Here is a 25,037-nt window from a genome sequence, read left to right as displayed (position 1 = left end):
GAGCGCAGGGGGAAAGCTCTCCCGAACGCGCTGAACGTCCGCTCTTTATGGGCATGTTTCCTCCGATAAAATGACAGCATTTGTAATTGGGGTTCAGTGCAGTGACTTTGGATCGGATGTCTTCCCTCCTCTCTCTCCATCTAACCAGATTCCCCTGCGTCTGGCGTCTCCTCTCTGCTCAAAGCGGCGGCCCTGCTTTCCTGCCAGCTGCAGAGAGGGGTGGACCTCCCCAGTGCCCTGCAGCACTCCTGTGGTGAGGTCTACTCCCTCTGCCAGCGCTCCGCCACCAGCCAACGGGTACTGACCCAGCCCCAGACTGTCTACTGCAGAACACCATACACAAATGTCACAGCTAGACAGCCTCTGAGATAAAGCATACTCTGTCCTCCAGCCTAGATCTACACACATTTATGGGTTGACTCATTTGCCGTGGATTACCGAGCAACAAAAATCGAGTCTTGCGTAATTTCCTCTGTGGTTCTCCCTGTGGTTGCAGCAGGCACAGGAGGTGATTGAACGCCACCTGTCTGTCCTGGATACGGAGGACTGGGGAAGCGGGCTGCTGTGTGCCGGGGTTTGGCCAGACGGCTTCCCCTCGGCCCTGCTCTCCACCGAAGACTCCTGCTTCGCCACGGTCCTCCGCGACGGGCAGGTCCTCTCCTTCTGCCTCAATACGCTCAGCATGCAGGGAAAGAGGTGAGGCTGTCACAGGTTGGACCAGCAGTTTGTGGTGCCGAAAGCAGTTGGTTACAAGGCCCCAGAGGTTTACCGGATCTATAATGCAGTTCACTTGACTTGTCTGTGTTTGGCCAGGAGTCGTCCGCTGAGCCTGAGTGACCTCCAGAGGGCGCTGCAAAGCGGGTCAGCGCAACACGAGGGTGTGCTGTTCTCCGGCGGTGTGGTGGACCTGGAGGACGGGGACGCCCTGCGCCTCCTTCCCACCGCTGTTCGGCTGCTGACTGAAAGAGCCTCGCACTCCGACTGGCTCCTTCGCTCCACCTGGCTGTCCAGCCTGGCCAAAGCCTACAAACACGCCCCTGGTACGGAGGGCTTGTTCCCCTGAGCACTTTTCTTTTGACCTTTCACCCGCTACGCAGCTTTGTCGCGGCCTGTCTGCTTGAGGCGTCTTAGTGTTAAGGGGCCTGCTGTGAAATGTGTTGGTCATTGCAGAGGTGGCGCTGGTGCAGCTGGAGGCGGGGAACCGAGCCCTGAAGGCCGTGTTTGGCAGCAAGCTGATTGTGAAGGGGAAGTGTCTCACCGAGCTGCTGCAGCCGCACAGCACCGGTAGGATGAACTTTCCTGCGTCTTACATGTTCCCATAACCTCCCACCTCTTACTAATGTAGCTAATGATCACCGTTGTCATCCCATGTCCGCGTCGCTGGCAGATGACTACAGGATCCTTGTGGACATGCGTTGGAACAAGCAGTACCTGGACATTCTGGCCAACACCTGTAACTTTGAGGACGAGGAGAGGTACATGGAGTTCATGGATGCTCTCAACGCAGTGGCCAACAGGTATGAGTTTGAGGACCCCGCGACGTGCACTTGTTTTAACCAGGACCTATACGACAGTGGTTGACAGAATCTGCCCTTTATAAAGGGAGAAGGGAACCATTTGGTATCCAGCCTCCGTCTGGTAGCGTTGCTGTTTAGCAACGAGGGTTTTCCGTGTTGGCGGTGGTGGCTGGTTAAACCGGGTGGGACGTCTGTCTTCACAGGGTAATACTGTTGATGGACCGAGAGGAGCGGGCAGCTGTGGGGAGCTGTGCCATCAAGACGTCCACACACAACAATGCATTGAGGCTGGCCACCGCTTTCTCCAAAGGTACCCAGACGCACTCTGCTCCCGTGCAGTTCTGCTCCCGTGCAGTTCTGCTCCCGTGCAGTTCTGCTCCCGTGCAGTTCTACTCCGGGACGGCACGTTGAACCAAACCCTGTGCAGGTCTCTGGTGAAACGTGACGGTTTGTAACTAGTACTGCTGGTGTTATAACGCTGCCGTTTCGGGACGGCACGTTGAACCAAACCCTGTGCAGGTCTCTGGTGAAACGTGACTGTTTGTAACTAGTACTGCTGGTGTTATAACGCTGGCGTTTCGGGACGGCACGTTGAACCAAACCCTGTGCAGGTCTCTGGTGAAACGTGACGGTTTGTAACTAGTACTGCTGGTGTTATAACGCTGCCGTTTCGGGACGGCACGTTGAACCAAACCCTGTGCAGGTCTCTGGTGAAATGTGACGGTTTGTAACTAGTACTGCTGGTGTTATAACGCTGGCGTTTCGGGACGGCACGTTGAACCAAACCCTGTGCAGGTCTCTGGTGAAACGTGACGGTTTGTAACTAGTACTGCTGGTGTTCTAACGCTGGCGTTTCGGTGCGACCGGTTCACAGGGACGGTGGACATCGGCCATCTGCCCCACCCGGTGCTGATGCACCTGCGCTCCTTCTTTGACCTGTGGGACTCCTTCACGCTGCAGGCTGTTCAGGCCGGACAGCCCTACATATCTGACCATCTCATGTTCGAGGTTGGTCTGCCCCGCAGTCACTGCACAGTAGAAGGCGTTACGTCATTGGCCTGGAAGTCAACCTGGGCTTGTATTCCGTGTCCACCATAGAATGTAATGAAACCTTGGTCATGTATCTCCATGGTCTCGGCAGATCTTGCAACTGCTCCAGTGGCGTGACCGGTTCTGGCAGGTGTGTAACTCCCTGCCGGCGGACTCCCAGGGCGTGTCGGTCCTCTCGTTGCACTGGCAGTGGGTGCAGAAACACCTGATCCTCCGACTGCCCCAGATGCTGCTGGGAGAGGGCACCCATGAGTGAGTAAAGCCCTTCTCTTTACCCAGGAATCAGTATTAGAATCATCCAATAATGGAATCAGTATTAGAATCATCCAATAATGGAATCAGTATTAGAATCATCCAATAATGGAATCAGTATTAGAATCATCCAATAATGGAATCAGTATTAAAATCCTTCAATAGTGGAATTATTATTAGAATCATCCAATAATGGAATCAGTATTAGAACTTTCAATAGTGGAATCAGTATTAGAATGTAGTAACTATGACCACCTTGTGTTGGTGTACAGTGGTCACCAGGAGCTGCAGACGGTGTGCACTGCTATCCAGACTGTCCTGTCCACCTCCATCACTGTGGCAACTGCCCTGAAGGGCATCCAGAAGACACTGGGCAAACCCCTTCCATTCAAGGTAGAGCGTAGCCAAAGAGAACGTTTAACCATCCGTGATGATAACCGTTGTCGGGGGAAAGTAGCCTTGATTCTCAGGCATCCACATGTTGGAGTTATGATGAACAGGTCTTGAGAGTATGGTAAGACAATGCTACTGTTAACCCATCTGCCTCCATCGCCGTCTCCCCCAGCTGGAGTCTGTGGCTGAGTGTGCGTCCCAGCTGAGGGTTCTGAGTCGGGCCCTGGATGTGGGTGATGTGAAGCTGGACCCCACATCCTCCCTGTGGAACTGGGATCTGGTCCGTCTTCAAGGAGCCGCTCTGGGCCTGGACACCAAGGAAAGACTGCTAGAAGCCTGGGGCCTGGTCCTGCTTGCCAATAACCAGCTGGAGCCCCAGAACTCGGGTAACGCGCTGCTACAGACTGAAGCTTGTCTCTGTCAGTGTCTCTGTATTTCTGCGTCCGTTACAGCGTTTATCTCTACCTATTCCTCCTACGCTGGCACTAGGTGTCCTGGACAGGTTGGTGTCCTGCGTACAGCAGCAGCAGGGTCACATGACCTCATGCGGCCTCCTTGAGGCACGTTCCTCGTCCACACATGACGGGGGCGAGCAGGGGGACTGCACCCCCCCCTGTCGGGAGATGTTACAGCAACTCGGCCGTAGGGCCCAGCTCTGGCCTATCATGGAGGAACTGGCTGTCCTCAACCAGCTGCGGCTCAGCACTGACCTGCTGCTGCTAGCTCTGACACAGGGGTAAGGGGCCGCACGCCTACCGAGGGACCACCTTCTTTATTTTTCTCCTATTTAGAGGCTTGTCTGAAATGATCTGGTGTCTTCCCTACATCATACACATTTTGCCGCTTTGTTGGAGATGCTAAAGGATCTTGATGCTAAAGGAGAACTCTTTTTTTTGCCGCAGGGACCGTGAGTCAGAAGACCGCTTGCGTCGTGAGGTCTCCCAGCACCTTCGTTTCTGTCTTCAGTCCACCCCCATGAACGTTAGCCAGCTCCAACCCCTCTGGTTTCTTCTCAGCAGTGAGCGGGTCAGTTGTTTAACCCAGGATTGACCTTTTGATTGATTGTAATTCTACTGGAGGGCAGTCTTATACCTGTGCCCATCACAGTCAGTGTGTATTGACTTATTTGTTTCCCACATCTCCCCTCCCAGCCTGCAGAGGAGCTGCAGTTTTGTGTGGTGTGACCTGCTGTCGGAAGCCCTGTCAGCCCTGTGGAGCAGCAGTGTGACCTCTGACCCCGACGCTGGCTGAAGTGGGACCCCCTGTGTCCCTGAGGGCCAGGTGATACCAACCAAGTCGCCCCTGGGACACGACCAACATGGTAGGTCAGGCTTGTTCCTGGAACGTCTCTGTGCGGACATTTCGAGAGTACCAAATCTTTCTAAGCGAGGAGTGTACTCTCCATGTGTCACCTTCAGGGTCCTGGCATGCTGAGCAAAGCTGTATGGTCCAGGTGCATGCTGGGGGTTCTCAGCAGCAGCGAGACAGCGGGCCATTGGGATCCTACGGGGTCATCCCTCCTGTCCTCCTCCCGGGTCACCCTGGGGGAGTGGAGGGAGAGAACCCAGCAGCTCCAAGACGTCAGTGGCGTACTGTGGGACAACATGGCGCTACCGGCCCTGGCTGACTTCAGGTAAACCCACGAGAAAGTCTCATGCACCTCTAGCTGATGACAACTCATCACTGTAAATAACATGGGGGGAGGGGGGGGGGGGGGTACTTAGACTACCTTCCTCAAGATCAGACCTCTATGAGACCTTTGGGTTTGATTACTTCTGTGGGCTTAACACTCGGTCTCTTTCTGTCTCTGTCAGGAGTACTGATTTGAGGTTGCAGGGTGTGGTGCTACGCAGGCAGCTACAGTCCATAACGGAGCTGCTTCCCCCGGGACTGCAGGAGGGCTACACCGAGACCTGTGATAGCCTAGTGGACGACCTGGACCCTCTGGTGGCCGGCGCCAGGAGGTCCCAGACCGCCCTCAGGGGACTTCCTGCCTCCCGGTCTTCTCCCCGAAGGCCTGATGGACGCCCTCGTCACCTGCCTGCAGCAGTTTGTCCAGAACCGGGTACAGGGCACCGTGCAAATTCAGGGCTTCAGTGAACTGGTCCGCTCCGGGGTCTTCTGGGTCAACATGGGCTTGCTGCAGATCAAGACATGGACCCCGCAGACCATCTTCGACCCAGCCGTGAAGAGAGCCTACAAGCTGGACTACGCCCAGGAGGAGGTGGGCTTCTGTCAATGCAACCTTCTCTCAGTCTTTTAACACTCAACACTGGTAGAGTGTTTCCCCTAGGACTTTTCCTTTGTTTCTCAGGCTTTTATACCAACTGATGGGATTTTCTTCTGTTCTTCACAAAATGTAGAATTATTCGCACAGAAATAAAATTGCATGTTCTGAACCATTTTAGTTGTGAAATCAGCATTTTCTATAGGGGGCCTGAAAGAACTACCGTCTCTGATCCTTTAAATTGCACATCTAGCAAGCGAGTAATTTGTGACATTTCCGGACTTTCCCAGCTGGCTTTGCTGCAGGAGGAGTGGAGAGCACGCAGTCTGTCTACCCAGCTGCTGACTGGAGCAGAACTGGAGGAGAGCAGCACCACGGATGGCTTCCAGCACCCCCGCATCAGGTAAACCCGCATACTGACAACAACCGACAACCAGAGAAACAGACAACCGTGTTTAAGCAGTAAGGCGGTAAGGCATGTTAATGGTCCGTATACGTGACCATATATGGACAGTAAACACGCCTAAAGAGTAGTTCTTAAGTACAACGTCAGTGTCTGGATTCAACCCTCAGATATGTGGTGCATTAACCATACCCCCCCAATTCCAAAATCTGGTTACCAATGTGTGGTTACAATTGGCATTCAGAGTTACAACAGCCCAGGATTTCAGCCCAGGTGTTGGTCAGATTGATGATGATGATGATGATGATGATGATTGTATGTTTGTAGGTACCTGTGGATCCGCATGCAGCAGGTGAAGGAGCAGATAGCGGAGCTGTCCAGGAAGCAGGCGTGCCGGCCCAACGAGCCCCAGTACGGCAAGCTTTTCCAGGAGCTGCAGCACTACCTCTGCAGCATCGGCCAGCCGGCCGCCATACAGGACCTGCTCTCCCACCTGCTGAAGACCCTCCAGGGGAGCGGCCCCAAATCCAGGTCAGGGACCCAGGGCCTGCTGAAGGAGGAGGCAGTGTGGCAAGCCTCGCAGCGCCGCTTTGCCCAGAGGCTGGCGGAGGAGTACCCACTGTACCCAGATGTGGTGGGGCCCCTGAGGACGGCCATTTTTCAACTCCGGCACGGCATGAGACTGGTAGCTTCCCAGGTGGCCACCTCCCTCACCCAGGTCCCTAGCTTACCCAAGCTGGTGTCCTGCCTGCTGGCCTTCCCCTCGGTGTCCCCCGACCTGCCTTCTGACCTGGCCAGGGCTGACTACCTGTGCTCCAGGGGGTGCATGGACGTTCTTCGGGGCCTTGGGAAGCTCCTGCCCCAGCAGGCCCCGGACCGTGTGGTCCCAGAGGCCGGGACGCTGCTCCTGACGGCCCTGCTGTTCCTGCAGTGCCACGCCCTGTCTACTGGCCAGCTGGACCGGGATACGCTGAAACTCTTCAGACACATCTGTCAGGTGGGGCGTCACAGGTTTTGATTGGATAACGTTTATGTTCAACCCTTTTTCGGTTGGCGTTTGTGGTCTCGGCCCTTTGATTGACGGTAATGCTTTTTGTCGCGTGACCTCCAGGCCCTGGTGAATGAGTGGGACGAGCAGGAGAGGCGTGCTCGGGAGAAGGAGCAGCTAGAGGACAGTCTGTACCGTCACCGCAGCAGACTCCACGGGACGGGCCTGAGCGAGGAGGAGGAGGAGGAGAAAGACTTCAGACGCCGCTTCCCACGGTTCAACCAGGTACAGTACGGTTGCTTGCCCTGGTTCAACCAGGTACAGTACGGTTGCTTCGGGGTTAGCCGGTGGATGAATCACTGACTTCATTCTTGGTCTTCATCTGTGGTCCATCAGCAGGACATTTTCTTTAACTTCCTCTCTGTCGAGTGGAGAGTTAAGAATCCCCAACCCAGAAATATCAAAAACATGTTTAATAATGTACATTTGTTTATGCAATTTCATAAAACTGTGTGCACAACTCGTTATCAAAGGACATTCATTCACTGGTGTCCTCTCTTTTCTCAGGACTTTGCTGACATCACAGCCCAGCCCAGTCTGGAGGGGCCGGCAGATAGAGGAGATCCTGAGGAGGAGGAGGAGGTGGCCGAGGATCCCAGCCAGTCTGGTTTCCTGTCTCCAGCTTGTATGAACACTGTGGTACAGGTCCACCAGCGCCTCTGTCTGGGCTACGCCCAATCACTGTGGTACCAGACCTCCGCTCCGGCCAATCACAGCAGAGATCACGTCAGAGCTCTGGTCTCGTCCTATCAGACCACAGCCCCTGTGATGTCACGCTTCTATCATCTCATGGGTGGGTAGTTATTCATGTCATGTCACGATAGTATGACAGGCAATGATGTCACTGAATCCTGCTGTCAGTGGTATTTCCATAACGTTACTGTTGGCTGTGTTTAGATGGGATGACTTGGTTTATAATGGTCTGTCCCCATTTTATGTGGCCCTCAGACTCTGCAATGGACCAGCAGCTGACCGGTACCCAGCTGCTCCTCAGCACCCTGCTCCAGAACACGGTCCAGGGGACACCTGGGCCCGAGGGCCTGACCCTGCAGCCAGACGGGCCCTACGACTTCTACCAGCAGCCCAACATGAGTGAGGCCCGTCTGTGTCTGCCGGTTCTGGAGCAGCTGGGCCAGGCTGTCAGACAGAGGCTGGAGGAGTGGCCCGAGCACCCTGCCCTGGTCCAGGTGAGAACCCTGCCGTGTTTATTATCTGATAAGGCCTGGTAACGGGTCTGTATAACTGGAATACATTCATTCTATAAAGCTGTAATGGGTAACCTGAAGCTGCACTTCTCTGTGTTTGGGCAATTTGAAATGAAATCTGTTTCCATTGTCCAGCGTTGGGTGTACTGAAGTCGGATGTCTGTTACAGAGTCTCTGTGTGTCTGTCTGTGTCCTAGTTGACTGTTGTCATGGAGCGGATCATGGCCTTCAGTCTGGCTAGTCCGCTAGCTAAGTTCCTCAACGGCCTGGAGATCCTGCTCAGCAAAGCCCAGGTGAGTGTTCCTGATGTCCCGGTCCACGGCCAGGGTGGTTCTCTCCTGCTAACTGATGTGGTCATGTCAGGGCGGCTGCATGGCTGCGTCCCAATTATTTACCTTCTTCTGAAATGCACACTCCCATCATCAATTATGGAAGCTCTACTCAGCGAATGATGACATGTCAAAATGTTTCACCTGTATGATGAAGTGCAGACTTTGGGTAAAGGGTGACGAATTGGAAGTACAACCCAAGTCTTCTCTTCCTGCTCCGAACACTGTGCTAACCCAGCCCCCCTTGTGAACCCTTCAGGACTGGGAGAACAACGCCAGCCGAGCGGTCTCTCTGAGGAGGGAGCTGGAGTCCATCACCAACCTCATCATCAAATGGCGTAAACTGGAGCTGAAGTGAGGAACAGCATGGATCCCTGCATATAATGCTGGAGTGTATTTCAATCCAATACACCTTTTTATAACATGACTTCTACAAAGCCGTAGTCAAATCTTTTCTGTTCTTTCTTTCCACACTTCAACAGCTGTTGGTCCAGCAGTCTGGACAATGCCTTGAAGCGGCACACAGAGAGATCCACCAAGCACTGGTTCTCCCTTTACCAGCTGGTGGAGAGATACCTGGAAGAGCAGAGGACGGACCCCAGCACAGGTACCTGACCGCCTGTTCATTAGATACCATGTGGATGGAAATCAAACTAAAATAGGAAAAAATAGGAGTTTATGTTAAAGCTTGTTTTAAGTATACTTTTTTTTAGGCCCTAATGAGCAAATGTATTTTACTACAATTATTTGCATATACATTATACTAGGAAATGTAATGGAATGTAATGGTTAGAGATTAGGTTAGAGATTTCTGTATGAGTTATATCTACCTTCGTTGCACTGTCTATTAGTCTGTCTGCTTAAAAGCATCTGCTTTGTGGCCAAAATCTAAATGAAAAAATTTACTGCGAAACACGCTGGATTTTTATAGATTTTGTGTCACGGCAGAACTCTTAACTACAATAATAACAATCTGCATGCTTTGTAATGTATATCTTACATTTTGGTCAGTTAGCAGAAGGTAAACACAAAAGAATGTGAACTGCAAGATGTTTCAAACACATGAAACAGAATTACTGGCAGTCTGGAAAAAATCATGACCCGCCCGGTTAACCCCGCCCTGTCCTGTGTGTGTGTGTGTGTGTGTGTGTGTGTGTCGTCCAGTAGAGGGTGACGTTGCGGAGAGTCTGTCCCTGTCCACGGTGTCCTCCACACTGCAGGCCTTCATGGAGGGTTCCACCTTAGGGGAGTACCACACTCGCCTGGCCATGCTGCTCAGCTTCCACTGCCACCTCCTCCTGGTCCCCAGCCAGCCCGGGAAAGGTGGGAAGGCCGCCCATGTCTTCCTACGTGTAACACACACACACACACACACACAGGCACATGAATAGTTGGACATAATGCAGTGTCCACTTACACACAGTTGGCTGATTGAAACCACTTCAGTTTCCCATGTGGACGTGCAGTCTGTAGTTCTGACAGGAAGTCCTTCCTGTTTTCACAGAGCCTCTCTGCAGTCTCCTTTGGAATTTGCACATGTACTACGCGCAGTTCTCCGAATGCATCCAGACCAAGGTCGCCCAACTCCGGCAGCCCATTGAGAAGGAGCTCAAGGACTTTGTGAAGATCTCCAAGTGGAACGACGTCAGTTTCTGGTCCATAAAACAGTCCGTGGACAAGACCCATCGGTGAGGCCGCCCGTCCGAAGGTCCCCCTTTTTGGTCGTTTGTGAAACCTCCTGTCACACTACACCGTTGAGGCACCAACATGGCACGTGTCACAATATCCGCCGCTCTAACCCTTTTTCCAGAACCCTGTTTAAGTTTGTGAAGAAGTTTGAGGCAGCGCTGAGCGGACCTTGTGCCCCGGCGTTGACGGAGCAGGGCAGCAGTGCCAACCTGGACAGTGTGGATGCCAGCCAAGACAGCACCCCTCTGCACAGGGTTCACCGGGCCCTGAAGAAAGCCCTCCCTGGCGCAACCAGAGACCTGCAGGTAGAGCACATGTCCGTGTATCACGTGAAGATCTGTAAGTCCCCCGACAAAGAACGTCTTCGGGGGGCATTATGTAGGGCCACTGAGGTTAACGTTGCCCGTCCATCGGTGCTTTCCAGAGTGAGCCCGTGGAGGAGGGCCTGCCGTGCGTGGACCCCTCGTCTCTACAGGGCCGCCTGCCCCTCCTCGCCAGGAAAATGAAGAAGATGTGTGTGACCTTGGTGAAAAAGAGCCCTCTGCCAGAGCTGTCTGAGGACCTGGATGTCTTCACTGGTAAGATCTGGAGGAAAAGACGAGGCCTCGTAGGTTTTGGATGGGGAAACATCTGCTTGGAGTGTCTGGTTTAGAGTTTGTCGTGATTGCTTGCAGCAACACTTTTGAAAGAGAAAAGTTTGCTGGAAATAGTGGAAATAGTCTCTTTATGGCAGGGGCAAGTCATTTAATTCCTACATGCTAGTTAATTAACACTTCTAATCCTATTTAAACAAGGGTGTTTCAAGCGCCTTAATCTGTCATGCCAGGGTCACCAACATGAATGGTACCGTAGATCTCCTGACACCGGACCCAGGAACCAGGAATTAATCGAGGATCTGACCAATTAAGCAAGACATTCATTCTGGGTTAACCAACATTACAGCCCTCCGGGACCAATCGGTTCCCCCCTTACTCTATGATTACTGCTCTGACTGGGATGTCTTTATTTCAGGGGAGGTCATCAGCAACCTGAACAGCCTGCAGAACCTCACGGTTGACCGGAATGCAGAGAAGGAGAAGCAGAAGTCAGATGTCAAACACATCCTGCAGCAGAAGCAGAGAGCCCTGTCTGAACTCTTCAAGATGCTGGCTGGGATCGGTGAGTCTCTGAAAATAAACTAGTGTGTCCCGTGCAGAGCCCACATCTCGTGGTACCAGGCCCGTCCGCTTGGCTGGTCTGTATGATCCGACCAGGGCTTGTTCTTCTATGTGGCCAGAGTTTACTGTCCATGCCTCCGTCTCTGCAGGTCTGTCGTATCGCAAGGGCCTGAACTGGAACAGGACGGCGGACCCTGAAGAGACCCTATGCCTGCAGCCGCTGGCGCTGCAGACCGCCCTGGCTGCAGTCAGGACCCAGGAGCAGGCAGAGAACAGGTATGACAGGACACATCCACCAGGCTGAAACCGACCGCTTGCCTGGGATCATTTTGCAATACAGTTTGAGAAGAACGTTTGTCACAGAATGGCCGTCCGGGCTGTCATGAAGTAGCCTATTGACCGTGGAATGGAAATGTTTGCTTCAGTTTGTTCACGGAGATGAACTCCGCGTGGGACGGCTGTCAGAAGTACTTCTACCGCTCTTGGGCTCGCAGAACCGCCATGATGACTGCCTTCGGGAGCGCTGCCAAGGTGAGAGAGGGCGAAAAAAGCCACCTCGCTGACAACCGATTTGAGTTTTTTTGCGATTGAGGAATATTGGTTGCCTTGTGTGTCCTGAACGGCGTGTGCTTCACGACGCCTGGCGCCGCAGCCGTGAAGAACTGTGGGTCACGGTCGGAATTGGTTGCCAGAGTGTGTCTGTGTGTGTCCTCCAGGAACTGGGGATCGGGAATATCGAACGTTGCCGAGGCTTCTCCTCCCACCTGTTCAAGCTGCTTCTCAGGCAGAGGAGACGGCTGACCAAGCTCACCGAGCAGTGGGTCCACCTCAGGTCAACATATAACCTTTAACCCTACCTCTCCGAGCTCACGTTATCTCAGGGTATTGTTGAGTCCAACATGGCACCCTATTCCCTACATAGTGGACAATTTACCAGGCCCCATGGACCTTGGCTCAAAACCAGCCCACTATGGACGGTATAGAGTACTATTTATCTGTTCTCTTCCTCACACTCTCTCTTTTTGTCTTGTTTTCTCTCATAATCATAGGAGGCTGGCAGCCAGCGTGCAGGGCATTCAGACCCACCTCCAGGCCGACAGTGAGGACGCAGACGGCCTCCCCCCCCAGGCCTCTCTCCAGGGCTGGGTGAGCAAGGCCCAGGGCCTGGCCGTTCAGTGTGCCACCCTCCTCCAGCAGACGTCCTGGCTGCTGCAGTGCTGCCCCGAGGCCCCCCGGGAGACGGAGGCGGTGGGAGGGCAGAGGGACGCCGCCCTGAAGTGCACGTCCCCGCTGGCGGCTCAGAGGCAGCCCCCTGGGTGTCTACTGAGGAGGGGAGAACCGGCCTGGAGCCAGCTGAACCAGCGCGTGGCGGACATGTTGGGTCAAACCCGGAAGCTGAAGGAAGAGCTGGACGCAGTGGCACTGCAGTCCTCGCAGGGGATGCTGTACTCCTGGTAAGACCCAGGAAGCGTAGAGCATTCACACTTGACCTTCAGGTCTTTTCATTTGTTTGGTGCCCTCTGTACGTCGACGAGGCCTTCAGCCTTCTTTCCTCCTCACCTCTCAGGAGCCACTTCTCCGTGTGCTGTTCCGGCTACGACCGGCTGGGCGCCGTGGTGGCACAGATGCCGGCGGTGGAGCTGCTGTTCACCCCCTCCTGCCCCGAGGCCACGACCGACACCCAGCCCGGGCTGACCCGAGGCCTGCGGTTTGTCAGAGGAGAGGTGGAGGCCAGCCTGACGGAGTTCACTGCCTGGAAGGCCCAGCTACTCTCCCTGGGTCACGGACACACAGGTGAGAACTGACAGGTCAAGCTTTGTCGACCAGTCAGGATTTGTACGTTAGCAGCATTCACAAAATGCTTCGCAGTAACCTAGCCTGGCCACTGTCAGAGAACTGCTTTTTTCCCCCCAATGGTGTAACACAGTCGCAGTGTATTTACTTTCCCTTCGTCTCCCCTCCCACAGGTTACCAGCACACCTTCCGCTCTGAGTTTTCTGCTGAGCTTGAGAAGGTCATCAACACAGTGTTGGTAGCTGTGCAGACCTTGGTGAAGAGGAGGGAGGGGGCACAGCAGGCAGAACAGCAGACAGACACCAAGAGAGGTGAGAACAGAAGAACAACCAGCTACCAAAAAAGCCGTACCAACACACGGCCAACATTTGTAACCACGATCAATCGTTAGCGTTTTCCAAGTGTCTGTGACCATCAATAAGGAATGTTTCTGTAATTTCGATGTCTTATCTGCCAGTTTCAGAAGGCGAGGAGGAGCCCCAGGAGGACCTTCTGAAGCCTGGTCATCTGAGTCGTCTGCTGGAGGAAGAGTTAGGGGCCGAGGTGGCGTCTCTCTCTCTTGCGGAGGTCAACGACATGCTGGAACAGCTACTAGAGAGGCTCCGAGTTCACCGCGACTCCTGTCCAACTCAGCAGCTCCAGGTGAGTGTTGGCCCAACATGTGCTGTACGCTTCGGTCAACGGGTGTGCCGATTCGGACAGAGTTCCCGAGTTGTTCGGGACAAAGACGTCCTCTTGTTTCAGTCTGCTGCTGTGTCAAGATGTTCAAACCGTGTAATCACCTTCTGAGGCTGTTTTCCCTCCCCGGTCGTGGGTGTCCAGGAGCTGGCTGAAGCATGCCGGTTGACGGTGCGTCTGGAGCCCGTGCTGGGCCTGTACTCTGAGCTGGTGCGCTACTACCTGGCGGTGTCCATGGGGGCCCACCGGAGTACTGGGAAGCTGCTCTCCGTCCTGGCCGGCATATTCACCGAGTTGGCCCAGAAGGTAGTGTCCTGCAGCCCCGGTACTGGGTGCTGGTTTCAAGCACAGAAACAAACAAGTTGTGAAGTGTCTTCTTTTTTTTTTCTTTTTTTCACTGCTTCAGTACCTCTTCATTTCAGCAGTTGCTGTGGTTAAAGACCTTTGTCTCTACCGTCTTCTCCTGTAGGGCTTCTGTCTACCTCAGGAGCTGATGGAGGGTGGAGAAGGAGAGGGGGCCACGGAGTTCCACGACTACGAGGGTGGTGGCATCGGGGAGGGAGAGGGCACCAAAGATGTCAGCGACAAGATCGAAAACGAAGAGCAGGTAAGGCCTAAGAGAGTCGCCGTGTAATGCACACCCTGTAGGTTCTGTGTTTCCTCAGGTAGGGGGGGAATCTCAACTTTCGCCTAACTGAAATGGTCACTTACTGTATTACTTTTGTGGACACAGCAAAGTAAAATATTTTGACCCGAGTCAGAGTTAGAATGTTTTACCCTCCTTTTGTAGGTCGAAGACACGTTCCAGGAAGGCCAGGAGAAGAAGGAGGAGGAGCCTGACAAGAAGAACATTGAGGAGGAGGACAATGCCATTGAGATGTCGGAGGACTTTGAAGGACAGATGCATGATGGAGACCAGCGAGAGCCAGGTGGGGAGACAGGCTTTCTGTCGGAGGACCAAATGGACTGAAGCATCCAACAAGAAACACCCATCTGCCACGATGAATGCCGTTCTAGTCCCAAAAAAACGACTTTTGTTTGTACTTTAGGTGAGGATGACGAGGAGGAGTCGGACAAAGAGGAGGAAGATCTGGATAAGAAGATGGGTGACTTGGGCGAGGGCCAGACGGACACGCTGGATGAGAGGATGTGGGGTGACGATGACGAGGATGAAGACGAGGATGATGGCAGCGACAAGGAGGAGGAGTCAGGCCAAGGAATGGACCAGGTACGGAAGAAGAAAATTCCAAATAGAATAGAAACAGACTAATCTACTGCTTGTTTCTAGTAGGAACAGTCAGCGGTGTCTGGATTGGTTCAATCATGTTTGTATGTTCTTCAGGGAGAATCTGAACTGGTTGCCAAGGACGATAACCTGGATGCTGCAGACCCAGACAAAGACAAGAAGAACCAAGATGACAAAGAGCAACAGTTGGATGAGGACAACAAGGAAATCAACGAACAGGGGGACGAGGTAAACCGAACCGAAGCTGAACACTTCATTGAACATATCTCAGGCTGCGGTCAATGGTGTCTGAATGTTCTTTTGGGGGGTTGTTCCAGAGGGAGTTTGATGAGAACGAAGTGGACCCATACCACAGCAAGCAGGAGAAGAAGCCAGACACAGAGGCCATGGACCTGCCTGATGACCTCAATCTGGACCAGGATGAGGAGCAGGCTGGGGATGAGGGAGACGGTGAGGTCGAAAGCTAGGGGTCAAGGGTCAGGGGAGGGATGGGTGTCTATAGGGGCGTAGAGGAAAATCATCCCTGAGCCTGTGTCTGACTGTTGTGTGTCTTTCTCCTCCAGAGGAAAACCCGTTTGATCTTGATGAGAAGCCCATGGAGGTGGATGAGAAAGAGGGGGAGGAGGTGAAAGAGGGGGAGGAGGAGAAAGAGGGGGAGGAGGAGAAAGAGGGAGAAGAGGGCGGAGTGGAGATGGCGGAGGATCAGACAGACAAACAAGGTGAGGAGGAAGGCCAAGAACCCAAGACTGAGGAGGAAGAGGGAGACGGAGAACAATCCGATGAAGACAAAGAGGCAGCAGAGAAAGAGGAGGAGGAGCAGGAGAAAGGACAGGAGGCAGGAAAAGAGGTGGACATGACCATCCCTTCTGACGAAGGCCAGAAACCAAAGGTCATTTGACTCACCTCCTCTTGCACTAACTTAAGCACCTTGGAGTGCCCAGACATATTCAGAAAAGACAGTGTTTCAAGTCATAACACTTTTATTCACCCACAGGAGGAGGAGCCGGGTCAAGATGAGGAGCAGCCAGAGTCTGCTGAAAGGAAAGAGCACAACACCGATGGACAGACCGGGGAGGAGAACGTCCAGAGTGAGACAGCGGTGGAGCTGGCAGGGGAGGCCTCCGAGAGGGACCAAGCTAAAGAGGTACACGCGCGCGCGCACACTTTTCATCCCTTGTTCAAATCTTATTTGTCAGGGACTGAGTAGAGTCTTCTGTCTGGTTGTTTCATCCAGGAGCATGGTTGTGGAGCAGCTGATGCCAGCCAGTCAGAAGGTCATGAGTCCAAGCTCACGGCCAGGATGTCCTCTCAGAAACAGAGCCAGAGCAAGACACAGGTACCTCCAAAGTTCGCTCTGGAAATTGGCTTTCACACGAAACGGAAAACATGATCAGGAAGTGTGTCTGAAAACGTTGTTTAAACGTGTTCTTGACGTGGCCTCCTTCCAGAGCTTCAAGAGGAAGCCGGGAAAGGCGGACAACGAGCGCTCCACCGGCGATTACAACGAACGCATCAACAAGCGGCTGCGCACGGTTGAGAGCAGCGCCGAGAGGTCAAAGGACAACGGCCAGACTGAGGCCCAGCAGGAGTCCGACCTGTATGAGCACATCAAACAGGGAGAGACGGCCTACGACAAGCAGACGTACGGTAAGAACGGCCTTACGGAACCACGTCGCACCGATGAGTCAAACACACCAAGCCTCTCTTCAGTGCCCCTTCTCTGAACCACTTGTATCCGCTGTTGACAGATGTTGCCAGTGCTGACCAGCAAAAGCCAGTCGGAGCCCAACAAGATGAAGAACCAGAGGACGAGGACATTGCCATGGATACGGAGGAGCAGGCGGAAGACCTACAGGCTGTTGAGGCCCAGGAGTTGAAGCCAGAGCAGCTTGACGCAACCAGAACGTCACAGAAAGGTGCAATGTCAATCTCATCTGCCTGCAAACGTTTGTGTGTCAGATACCTTCTTGCTTCTTCCATTTTTCGGTCAAATGTTCTTAAATTACAATTTTCCTAAATAAGCGTGTCACTCTTCGGTGACGCCTGTTGTTAACGAGGGTCATGATAAATCACATGTGGTTTGGTTTCCTTAATGGTGTCATGTCTTCCGTTAGGTCTGGATGGTGGGGAGCTGGAGGCTCAGAGGCAACGTGAGGAGGATGAGGAGGGGCCAAAGGACGCACAGGATCACAGCGAAGAGGAGCGTCCAGAGAGGAGCAGGGAGTCCACCGTCCACACTGTCCCAGAGCTGCTGATGGACACACTGCAGGTACCCACAGACGAGCACAGACCCAATCAGTGCCAACGAAACAACCCGGTCAGAAAACCCGTAAAACTTCCTAAACGTGGGTCTGTGTTCCCAGAACCCTATCCGCGACCCTGAGGAGCTGAGGAGAGAGATGGAGAAGCAGCTGGAGGCCTGGCAGAAACAGGCTCCCGGAGACCGGGAGGAGGTACCAAAGCTTTGGACGTCCTGCTAATACATTGATAATACCAGACGGTGGCATAATAACAGCACCCAGCCGTGCTCCCTTTCCCACACATATCTTTGGATGCGCAGATCTCTGTGTAACACTGGATCTCTTGCTGTTGTACAGGAGAGCGCAGCAGCAGCCATGTGGCACCAGTACCAGACGCTGACCTCTGCCCTGTCCCAGCAGCTGTGTGAGCAGCTCCGCCTCATCCTGGAGCCCACGCAGGCCGCCAAACTCAAGTGAGTACCTTGGACAACATGCGGCTCTTTAATGGCGTGCCTGTTACGTTAGCTGGCAACACTCTGGAGTGTCGTAAACCTAAAATCTAACCATTCATTAATCTTTTTAATTTATGTTTTTAATCTGTCTCTGTCACAGAGGCGACTACCGCACGGGGAAGCGTCTGAACATGCGCAAGGTCATCCCTTACATCGCCAGTCAGTTCCGTAAAGACAAGATCTGGTTGAGGAGAACCAAGCCCAGCAAAAGGGAGTACCAGATCTGTCTGGCCATGGATGACTCCTCCAGCATGGTGGACAACCACTCCAAACAGGCAGGTCACTTCAGTTAGTGGGCAGCAGCAACAACGGATGAGGCCCATGTTGCTTCCTATTACCTTCATAGTGTGCTCTTTTTAGCCAGGGCGCACGCGTCTCCGGTCGAAACTAGTGCACTACATGAGGAGTAGGGTGCCATTTGGGGAACACCTCATAAATGTCTGACTAATCTCTTGGGTGTCGTTGTGTCACAGCTGGCCTTCGAATCCCTGTCTGTGATTGTCAACGCTCTCACTCTCCTGGAGGTCGGCCAGGTGTCCGTGTGCAGGTGAGAGGCGCCGTCGCCGAAACGAGCTTTTCTCCCCCCCTCCTCCGTAGACTCCGTAGGTGATAACGAGTGAAATGTTTCGCTTGTCCCCCTAAGCTTCGGAGAGACCGTGCAGCTGCTCCACCCGTTCCAGCAGCAGTTCAACGACCAATCAGGTGCCAGGATTCTGAGGCTCTGTCAGTTCCAGCAGAAGAAGACCAGGATAGCCCAGGTGGACATGTCCCTCCGTCCCTAGGCCAGCACTTAACTGTCTGTGATATTGTTCAAAAGATACCGTTTTTTCGAGGGTTGGAGGCAAACCATGCGATATTGGTTGAAAAATCGTCTTATCGAAGTCCACTTGGAGGTGACGGGCTGATATGCTGTTTCAACTGGCAAACACCATTAGTGCTAAGCTTAATGATCAGTTAAGACAATCCCAGTTCAAAGACAATCCCAGGTCTAAGCTAATCGATTATTAGAGGTTTGAAGTAAAACTGGATTGGAACTGGCCTTGAGGTCCAGAGTTGAATTTGAGGGACATCAAACATGAAAGTACCTATTTGATATGTACTTTGTAATCACACACTGCTTTCATCAGCAAAAGGTCTGTTTGGTGGAAAGGCTTCTGATTAAGAAAAGTTGCATATTTTCGAAACTTATATTTAAGAATACTAGTATGAAACTATAACATGAATATGATAGAAAGACAGCTATTGACACTTTCATTGTGGTCATATGTCCTTTAGTTCCTGGAGACATCAGCCAACATGTTTGTATCAGCAAAGCAACACAGCCCCGGATCCATGAACACAGGTAACAAACCTCCTTTCACTTGATGAATTAGTATAGTTAATATGGCCATTACTAAGATTTTTACATAGAATGGCCTTCTCCAGTCTCCCTCATAAGCTTATGTGTTGGAGTGTGTTTAGAGCCCACTTCTCCTTACAGTAATAGTGAACACATTACCGCTGCCTGCTGATTACATCATCCCCTGTGCCGCTGAGCCAAAGGGGTCTGTGCCCTGGTTGTATCTGATGTCCAACAGACAAGCCCGGAGTGTTGTACTGGGTGAAGGGGGACCGGGAGCATAGTCCTGGGGCTGTAGGACGAAAGCAGAGTGTTGTTCTGTCTACTGTGCCCCGGCGACACTAATGTCCTTTGTGAACCTGTTCTGACTATCACGGTTTCAGAGCTCCCACTGCTCTCTGGCTGCAACCCAGAGCACTGGGACCTGTAAGGAGACACAGGGCCATTGTGGTGAAAGTGTAAACTGACCCCAACCTCACCCCGTACCAGACTTTTCCCTCCTTTCCCTTCAATACCTCTCGCTGTTTCTCCCCCCCGCCCACCAGAGACGGCCCAGCTGCTGCTCATCGTGTCGGACGGCCGGGGACTCTTCCTGGAGGGGAAGGAGCGGGTGACGGCGGCCGTGCAGGCGGCTCGCAGCGCCAACGTGTTTGTCATTTTCGTAGTCCTTGACAACCCCAACTCCAGGGTAAGACACATTTGGCTTAGGAGTTAGGTTGCGAAGGACCGCGGATGGTGAATGCAAAGCTTAACTAGTCAACGTGATACAGTCCAGCAGAAAAGCAGTTCTCCTGTTACTGTCGGAAGAATGTACATGGATGATCACATCACTACTGTCCAGGCTGATATTCATATTGGAACATTCCCTGAAATATTCCAAGATAGTCATTTTTACATTCCCTGTGTCATCTCCCCACAGGACTCCATCCTGGACATCAAGGTGCCCATCTTCAAAGGTCCAGGAGAGATGCCCGAGATCCGCACCTACATGGACGAGTTTCCGTTCCCCTTCTACGTGATCCTGCGTGACGTCAACGCCTTGCCAGAGACTCTGAGTGACGCGCTGAGGCAGTGGTTCGAACTCGTCACGGCGACTGACCACTAGGCCCGTGAGAGAGAGCCGTGTCAGAGGGCAGCAACCCAACCACACAACGGCCCCTCCCCCGCCTCTCAACGACACAGACTTTACAACACGACTCACAAAGACAGACTTGCTGCTGTATATGTGCCTTTTTTCTTATTTTTACTCTAATTTTAGTAGAGCGTAGGGTTTGATAGCAACCTCCACTGTTTAGTCCTTGTCTTTGGGCCGGGGGGGGGGTCGTATTGTAATAACTATTGCTTTAACTTGCACGTCTATAACAAATGATGGAAAATGCTACAAAATGTGATTCCCTTCCATGTAAACAACCTCATTGAAGAGATACCTCTTTCACCCATGTACTATAACGTCCTCCACGTCATATTGATGTTTTCAGTGTTAGATGGTCTTTGAGTCTTTCTGTTTCATGAACTGACAATATGGAGCTGACAGTGTTGTGATTAAGTTGTTTTTGTGCAACTTAAAAAAAAAAAAAAAAAAAGAAGCATCCCCTTGGCTATATGACAAAAGAAAAGCATGCTGATATGGTCTTAATCCATTAAATAGTAATTCCAGAATTGTGCCTTGAAGAAATGGTCTTGCATCTCATGCACATGCATTACAAAAAGATATTCATTGTTTAATTCAAAATTATGACTCTGTCCAGATGTCATTTTAAAGCCTTGAGTTCTCTCAAATGTCAAGGTTTTTTTCTAAAAAAAAGTTGGTTCCTATGCACTTTGAAGCACAAGGACTACTAATAGCAATGTTGATGCTCCAACCAATGCCATTTCTATGGTCTAAGAGATGAATCGACTACACTGGTTTTACATCTTTACTGTAGATGAGGTTTATTCACTGGCATTGGGACACTTAAGAAATCCAAATTCCATGGCCATTAGGATTACAGTTGATTGTGTAATGAAATATTTATCACCAAGGTGTTTTGTAATGTGGGTATAACTACAAGCAACTATTCATAGTGGTTCTTCCTACCATCTATCAAATGACATGGCACATTGTATGATAATAAACTTTTTAAACTGTGAGTCTGTAGTTTAAATATATTATTAATGTGTACTTGAGACTAGTCCCGTTGTAAGTATATGTTGTCCTACATTATTTTAAAATAAGTTGGCTACCGTCTCCCACACGAGGGCGACGTTGATCATTGAAACTGTATTTACTACCATATTATGACCGGCCTTTTTAGTGATGAGCATTCCGACTTGGTGAGCCGGCTGTTCTGGCTCCATTCCCCAGAAAGAGTCGGCTCATTTGGTTCGTGAATTAGTCATCCTTTAAAATGCTTAAAAATAATGAAGTGCAAATCTTAAAAGTCATGGCGAAAGGTAGGCTATAATAATATTAGAGCGTGAAATGCACGCTCAAATTGTTTTCATCTTTCCTGTCCTAATCATTATTGGACAATTATTAGGCCTGTTTTTGATGTTACCGAACTAGAAATCTGCGCGTTGAACAAAAGGCTCAATATTTAGTGGTTCAATTCTGCGGTGCGGATATACAGTCTTTATTGAATACGACTTCATTTTATCTGCCTATAATTGTTGTTAGATCGAAAAATTATAATAATTAGCCGAATGAACAACTCATTTCCCTAACCCGATTCGATTCACCAAAAAGAACCGTTTGTTCGCGAAAAACTCGCCACTACTGTCTTCAGTTCAGCTAGCTACACTTGAAAACATGTTCGCTACGGTCCACATGATGGCAATGTCAAGGTTACCCCCGGCAGCGCTTACATTAAAACAGGTAATGCGAAACTATTTTGTCGGTATCAGAACGATAAACCATGCGTACGTGTTTCTGTAGTATTCTGCCGACGAGATATATACAGACAACATGCTTGAGAAATATCCACATGACCTACGCTAGCTAGCTATCAATAATTAAATTCCTATTATTTTGGTATGTTTACTAGCTCTGTAGCTAATACTGTTAGTCTTTGTTGTTGACGATTTTTTAAACGATTGTTTATACGTTAGACACAGCTAGTTAGCTTGGTAGATTACTAGCCACTTGATAGTTTCCTTTCTGTGTTATAGCTGAGCGGTGGCTTCATGTCTGTTGTGTTTATTCTATTTCTAAGTTTCTACAGAGGCAGAAAGTGTTAGGTCTGTACAGAAACATGTTGAGGACTATCAGACAGGTGCCAGACGAGGGAGACCGAACTTACTTAAGAAAGTGGGCGAGAGATGAGTTCAAGCGGAATAAAAATGCCACAAATCAGGTGAACGATGTCCAGGCCAAGATACCACCAATGTTGTCTGTATGTGTCGTTGTACTATCTATCCCTATTATAACAAATTCCTTTCTATACCATTAGGACGCAGTCCGAATGATGATCACACAGGCGAACATGCACCTTGATGAACTACAGTCTTCCCTCGCATTGGCTAACGTTAAGAAATAATGTCCCCAGCCTGGAACTAAGAGAATTGAGTTAATCCACATCCACATTCTTGCTGAAAGTGAATGCCCAAAGCTCAGCTTTTGCCTCAAACTGACTGTAGATGGGCAGCAAGAAAACATGGGGAATAACACTTGGATTGTTGGGACAGCTTATTGCCACTCTTCCACAAACTATATGTCAGCGAATGTGGTTTAGACACAGCCATTCCATGTCTCGAGGAGGCTCCTTTGACATTTTCATTTGCCTGGATAAATCTAACGGGGAGGGGCACATTATGTTATTTGCATTTATGTCCAACATTGTACTGCTTGGCTCATGTTGGGCTACAGTACAGGAATATATGTGTCCAAAAGGCCCCTTATGAAATGTATTGGATATGTAAAACATAAAACCATGTTGTAGTTTATTTCTTTACAAAATACATTAGACCATTTAGTTACAGACTTAATTATTACACTGAAGGTATATCAACAAAGACACCAATGTACAGTGACCTCACATCAACAGAACAAATGTCACAGATCTCTGACACTATGCACAGTTGTATTTTATGAATGTGTGCTTTTCATCATGCAAACATGGTCTTCTTAACAGTCAGTCATTTTAGTGCTCCGGATGGCATTGGGGGGGTATGAACTGAGGTATATTTTGCGAGAAAACAAGTATGACACACATTTAATAGGACATCTTACCTACCTTTTGACCTGGAGAAAAGCATTAAGAATAGAAAGCATGTTTTCCAGAGTGAAAATGTTCTTGCTAGAACAGCTGGTTGTGGAGATGTTGCTATCAAAGAAATGTCCAATAGTGGGTTGTGGCAAAAGTGAGTAGTAGTGTTATTAAAGTTTCAAGTTTCTTTCAGTTAAGACTGTTCGGCTGTATTCTCATAAGTTTCTGTTGCCCTTGTAAGTCCATTAAGAAAGCATACTCTAGTTTATTCTACTGATATTTCAAGCAGCCTGGCTAACTCTATTCTAGAGATGGTCTTTCAGTGCTGTTTTATCGGATAGAATTGAACAGTGTCACTAAGAATGACCTATATTTTCTACATGCAAACCCCCAGAATCTCTCTTAACAGGCTTTCTCATAAATAAACAACACTATGGGCACATTGGCAGTATAAAACTATGTCCTTGTGGTACTTGGACCAGCTCAATGTCTCCATGACAAATCTACTGTAACTAACTAGTGGTCTGTTGACTTCAACACAGCAGCTACCCAGATTAATACAAGAAAATAATTACATGAAAACATGCAGAATTGGTCTGCCATACAGTGTTAATTTCATCACTTATTTGTTTTTACTTAGTTTGGGTTACATTGGGTTACATTGCAACCCTAATGTAGGTGGACAACGCTTTTTGATTGTGCAAATGATGGGAGGTATGCATTATTTAATTGAAAAAAAAAATGAAATGACAAAAAATCGTTTTAGTGTCAAATTGTAGTTATTTGTTTTTATGACATAAGGTGTATTCAGGCCATCTCTTACATCCAACATATGTACAATCAGACAGCGTTGTGGACCGATAAAACAAAAATGACCAAAAAGCTGCCAGAATGAACACTCCTGCCATACCTTAACAAGTTATATTTGTTAACCTTTACCAATTGACTGACCACTGATGCATATGCCACCATTTACTGTCCGTGTGGTTCGTGACCAGGGACTCATTTTGCCAGTCTTCAGGCCTACTAGTGGGTTCACTTCAGCGCTATCTTTTATGTTGTCTGATCTTTGCGGTTCTGTTCTGAGGCTTGCCTGTGCTAGCTGTCGCTCTGCCTGTTAGTCCTGAGCATGCCGAGCTCGTCCTCCAGGTAGGTGATTCTCTCCAGTAGGGCGGCCCGGTCCGCCTGGGCCCTCTGGTCTGCCTGCCACCTGGCCTCCTTGATCTTCCTCTCGTACCAGCGCTCCATCTGGGTCGACACCGCCTCGAAGAAGTACTGTGTCACCTCCAGGGCGTGCATGTTCTCCCGCTCCTGAGCGAAGGAGCTTTCCTTGCCACCTCCCTCTGCAGCTTTTTCCCCGAACACCTCTAGAGTCTTGATCCCCTCGGCCTTGTCCCCCCTGGCCTTAGTCCTGCCCTGGGAATGCCTCTTGTGATGCCTACCCTTGTCCTTGCCGTGTTCCCCGTCCCTCTCCCTGTTGCGGTCCTTGTACCTCCTGGTGCTGCAGTGGCGCCCTGTGGCTGGGGACAGGCTGCTGGACCGGGGGTTACTCCTGCTGCTCCTGCCGCTCTGTCCCAGCTCCAGCGGCGCCACGTCCTGCGATTCCTGGTCCGGCCTCTGGGGGTCAGTAGCGCCCGGCAAGCGCTCCTTGGGCCGCACCACTTGAGTCGGCGACAGGGACACGGCGGGAATCGGGGATGGGGTGTCCTCTGGCTTGTGATGTTTATCGCCTTCTGGAAGATTTTCACGAGGCAATTATTGACTGGATTAGAAT

At 50.9% G+C, this 25,037-nt stretch overlaps 3 protein-coding genes across 11 annotated transcripts in view; 2 read left to right on the top strand and 1 right to left on the bottom strand.

Moving 5' to 3' along the window:
- The window catches only part of mdn1 (midasin AAA ATPase 1), a 42,031-nt gene extending 20,822 nt beyond the window's left edge, over positions 1-21,209 (top strand). Inside the window, 55 exon segments of the mRNA XM_034287958.1 lie at positions 149-297; positions 497-696; positions 814-1,040; positions 1,171-1,284; positions 1,388-1,517; positions 1,721-1,827; positions 2,392-2,525; positions 2,659-2,819; positions 3,092-3,212; positions 3,385-3,598; positions 3,702-3,948; positions 4,115-4,238; positions 4,631-4,845; positions 5,027-5,311; positions 5,313-5,436; positions 5,730-5,842; positions 6,170-6,839; positions 6,954-7,115; positions 7,398-7,683; positions 7,839-8,077; positions 8,293-8,388; positions 8,684-8,778; positions 8,907-9,031; positions 9,589-9,747; positions 9,929-10,112; positions 10,235-10,418; positions 10,538-10,691; positions 11,125-11,271; positions 11,420-11,546; positions 11,696-11,801; positions 11,987-12,102; positions 12,320-12,724; positions 12,838-13,064; positions 13,238-13,375; positions 13,522-13,706; positions 13,887-14,048; positions 14,212-14,349; positions 14,533-14,671; positions 14,792-14,970; positions 15,085-15,216; positions 15,306-15,438; positions 15,552-15,877; positions 15,983-16,132; positions 16,223-16,324; positions 16,437-16,635; positions 16,737-16,904; positions 17,103-17,257; positions 17,352-17,441; positions 17,586-17,701; positions 17,841-18,015; positions 18,214-18,287; positions 18,384-18,498; positions 19,016-19,082; positions 19,625-19,767; positions 19,999-21,209. Of these exon segments, the coding sequence (XP_034143849.1) occupies positions 149-297; positions 497-696; positions 814-1,040; positions 1,171-1,284; positions 1,388-1,517; positions 1,721-1,827; positions 2,392-2,525; positions 2,659-2,819; positions 3,092-3,212; positions 3,385-3,598; positions 3,702-3,948; positions 4,115-4,238; positions 4,631-4,845; positions 5,027-5,311; positions 5,313-5,436; positions 5,730-5,842; positions 6,170-6,839; positions 6,954-7,115; positions 7,398-7,683; positions 7,839-8,077; positions 8,293-8,388; positions 8,684-8,778; positions 8,907-9,031; positions 9,589-9,747; positions 9,929-10,112; positions 10,235-10,418; positions 10,538-10,691; positions 11,125-11,271; positions 11,420-11,546; positions 11,696-11,801; positions 11,987-12,102; positions 12,320-12,724; positions 12,838-13,064; positions 13,238-13,375; positions 13,522-13,706; positions 13,887-14,048; positions 14,212-14,349; positions 14,533-14,671; positions 14,792-14,970; positions 15,085-15,216; positions 15,306-15,438; positions 15,552-15,877; positions 15,983-16,132; positions 16,223-16,324; positions 16,437-16,635; positions 16,737-16,904; positions 17,103-17,257; positions 17,352-17,441; positions 17,586-17,701; positions 17,841-18,015; positions 18,214-18,287; positions 18,384-18,498; positions 19,016-19,082; positions 19,625-19,767; positions 19,999-20,184 (9,419 nt within the window). The 3' untranslated portion in view covers positions 20,185-21,209.
- A 577-nt stretch (positions 21,210-21,786) lies between these two features.
- lyrm2 (LYR motif containing 2) lies at positions 21,787-23,455 on the top strand. The gene is made up of 3 exons (XM_010882832.4): positions 21,787-21,933; positions 22,271-22,411; positions 22,508-23,455. The coding sequence occupies exons 1-3, from the start codon at positions 21,868-21,870 to the stop codon at positions 22,592-22,594; spliced, it is 294 nt and encodes a 97-aa protein (XP_010881134.1). The 5' UTR covers positions 21,787-21,867; the 3' UTR covers positions 22,595-23,455.
- Positions 22,974-25,037, bottom strand: part of ankrd6b (ankyrin repeat domain 6b) — a 28,760-nt gene continuing 26,696 nt past the window's right edge. For 8 of the 9 annotated variants that reach the window (XM_010882828.4, XM_010882829.4, XM_029114661.2 and 5 more), the window contains one exon: positions 22,974-24,996. In XM_010882828.4, the coding sequence (XP_010881130.1) occupies positions 24,362-24,996 (635 nt within the window). In that variant the 3' untranslated portion in view covers positions 22,974-24,361. The remainder of the gene's footprint in view (positions 24,997-25,037) is intronic. The other variant, XM_010882826.5, reaches the window with a different exon arrangement.

This window comes from Esox lucius, chromosome 18 (genome assembly GCF_011004845.1).
Source record: "Esox lucius isolate fEsoLuc1 chromosome 18, fEsoLuc1.pri, whole genome shotgun sequence".
Classification (NCBI taxonomy): Eukaryota; Metazoa; Chordata; class Actinopteri; order Esociformes; family Esocidae; genus Esox; species Esox lucius.
Note: the sequence above shows the minus strand (reverse complement) of the source record. Positions and strands in the feature narration are given on the sequence as shown.

Coding starts and splice junctions, on each gene's coding strand:
- lyrm2 (XM_010882832.4), top strand. CDS start 21,868: ATGTTCGCTACGGTCCACATGATGGCAATGTCAAGGTTACCCCCGGCA. Junction 21,934..22,270: donor CAGCGCTTACATTAAAACAG/GTAATGCGAAAC, acceptor TCTATTTCTAAG/TTTCTACAGAGGCAGAAAGT. Junction 22,412..22,507: donor ATAAAAATGCCACAAATCAG/GTGAACGATGTC, acceptor CTATACCATTAG/GACGCAGTCCGAATGATGAT.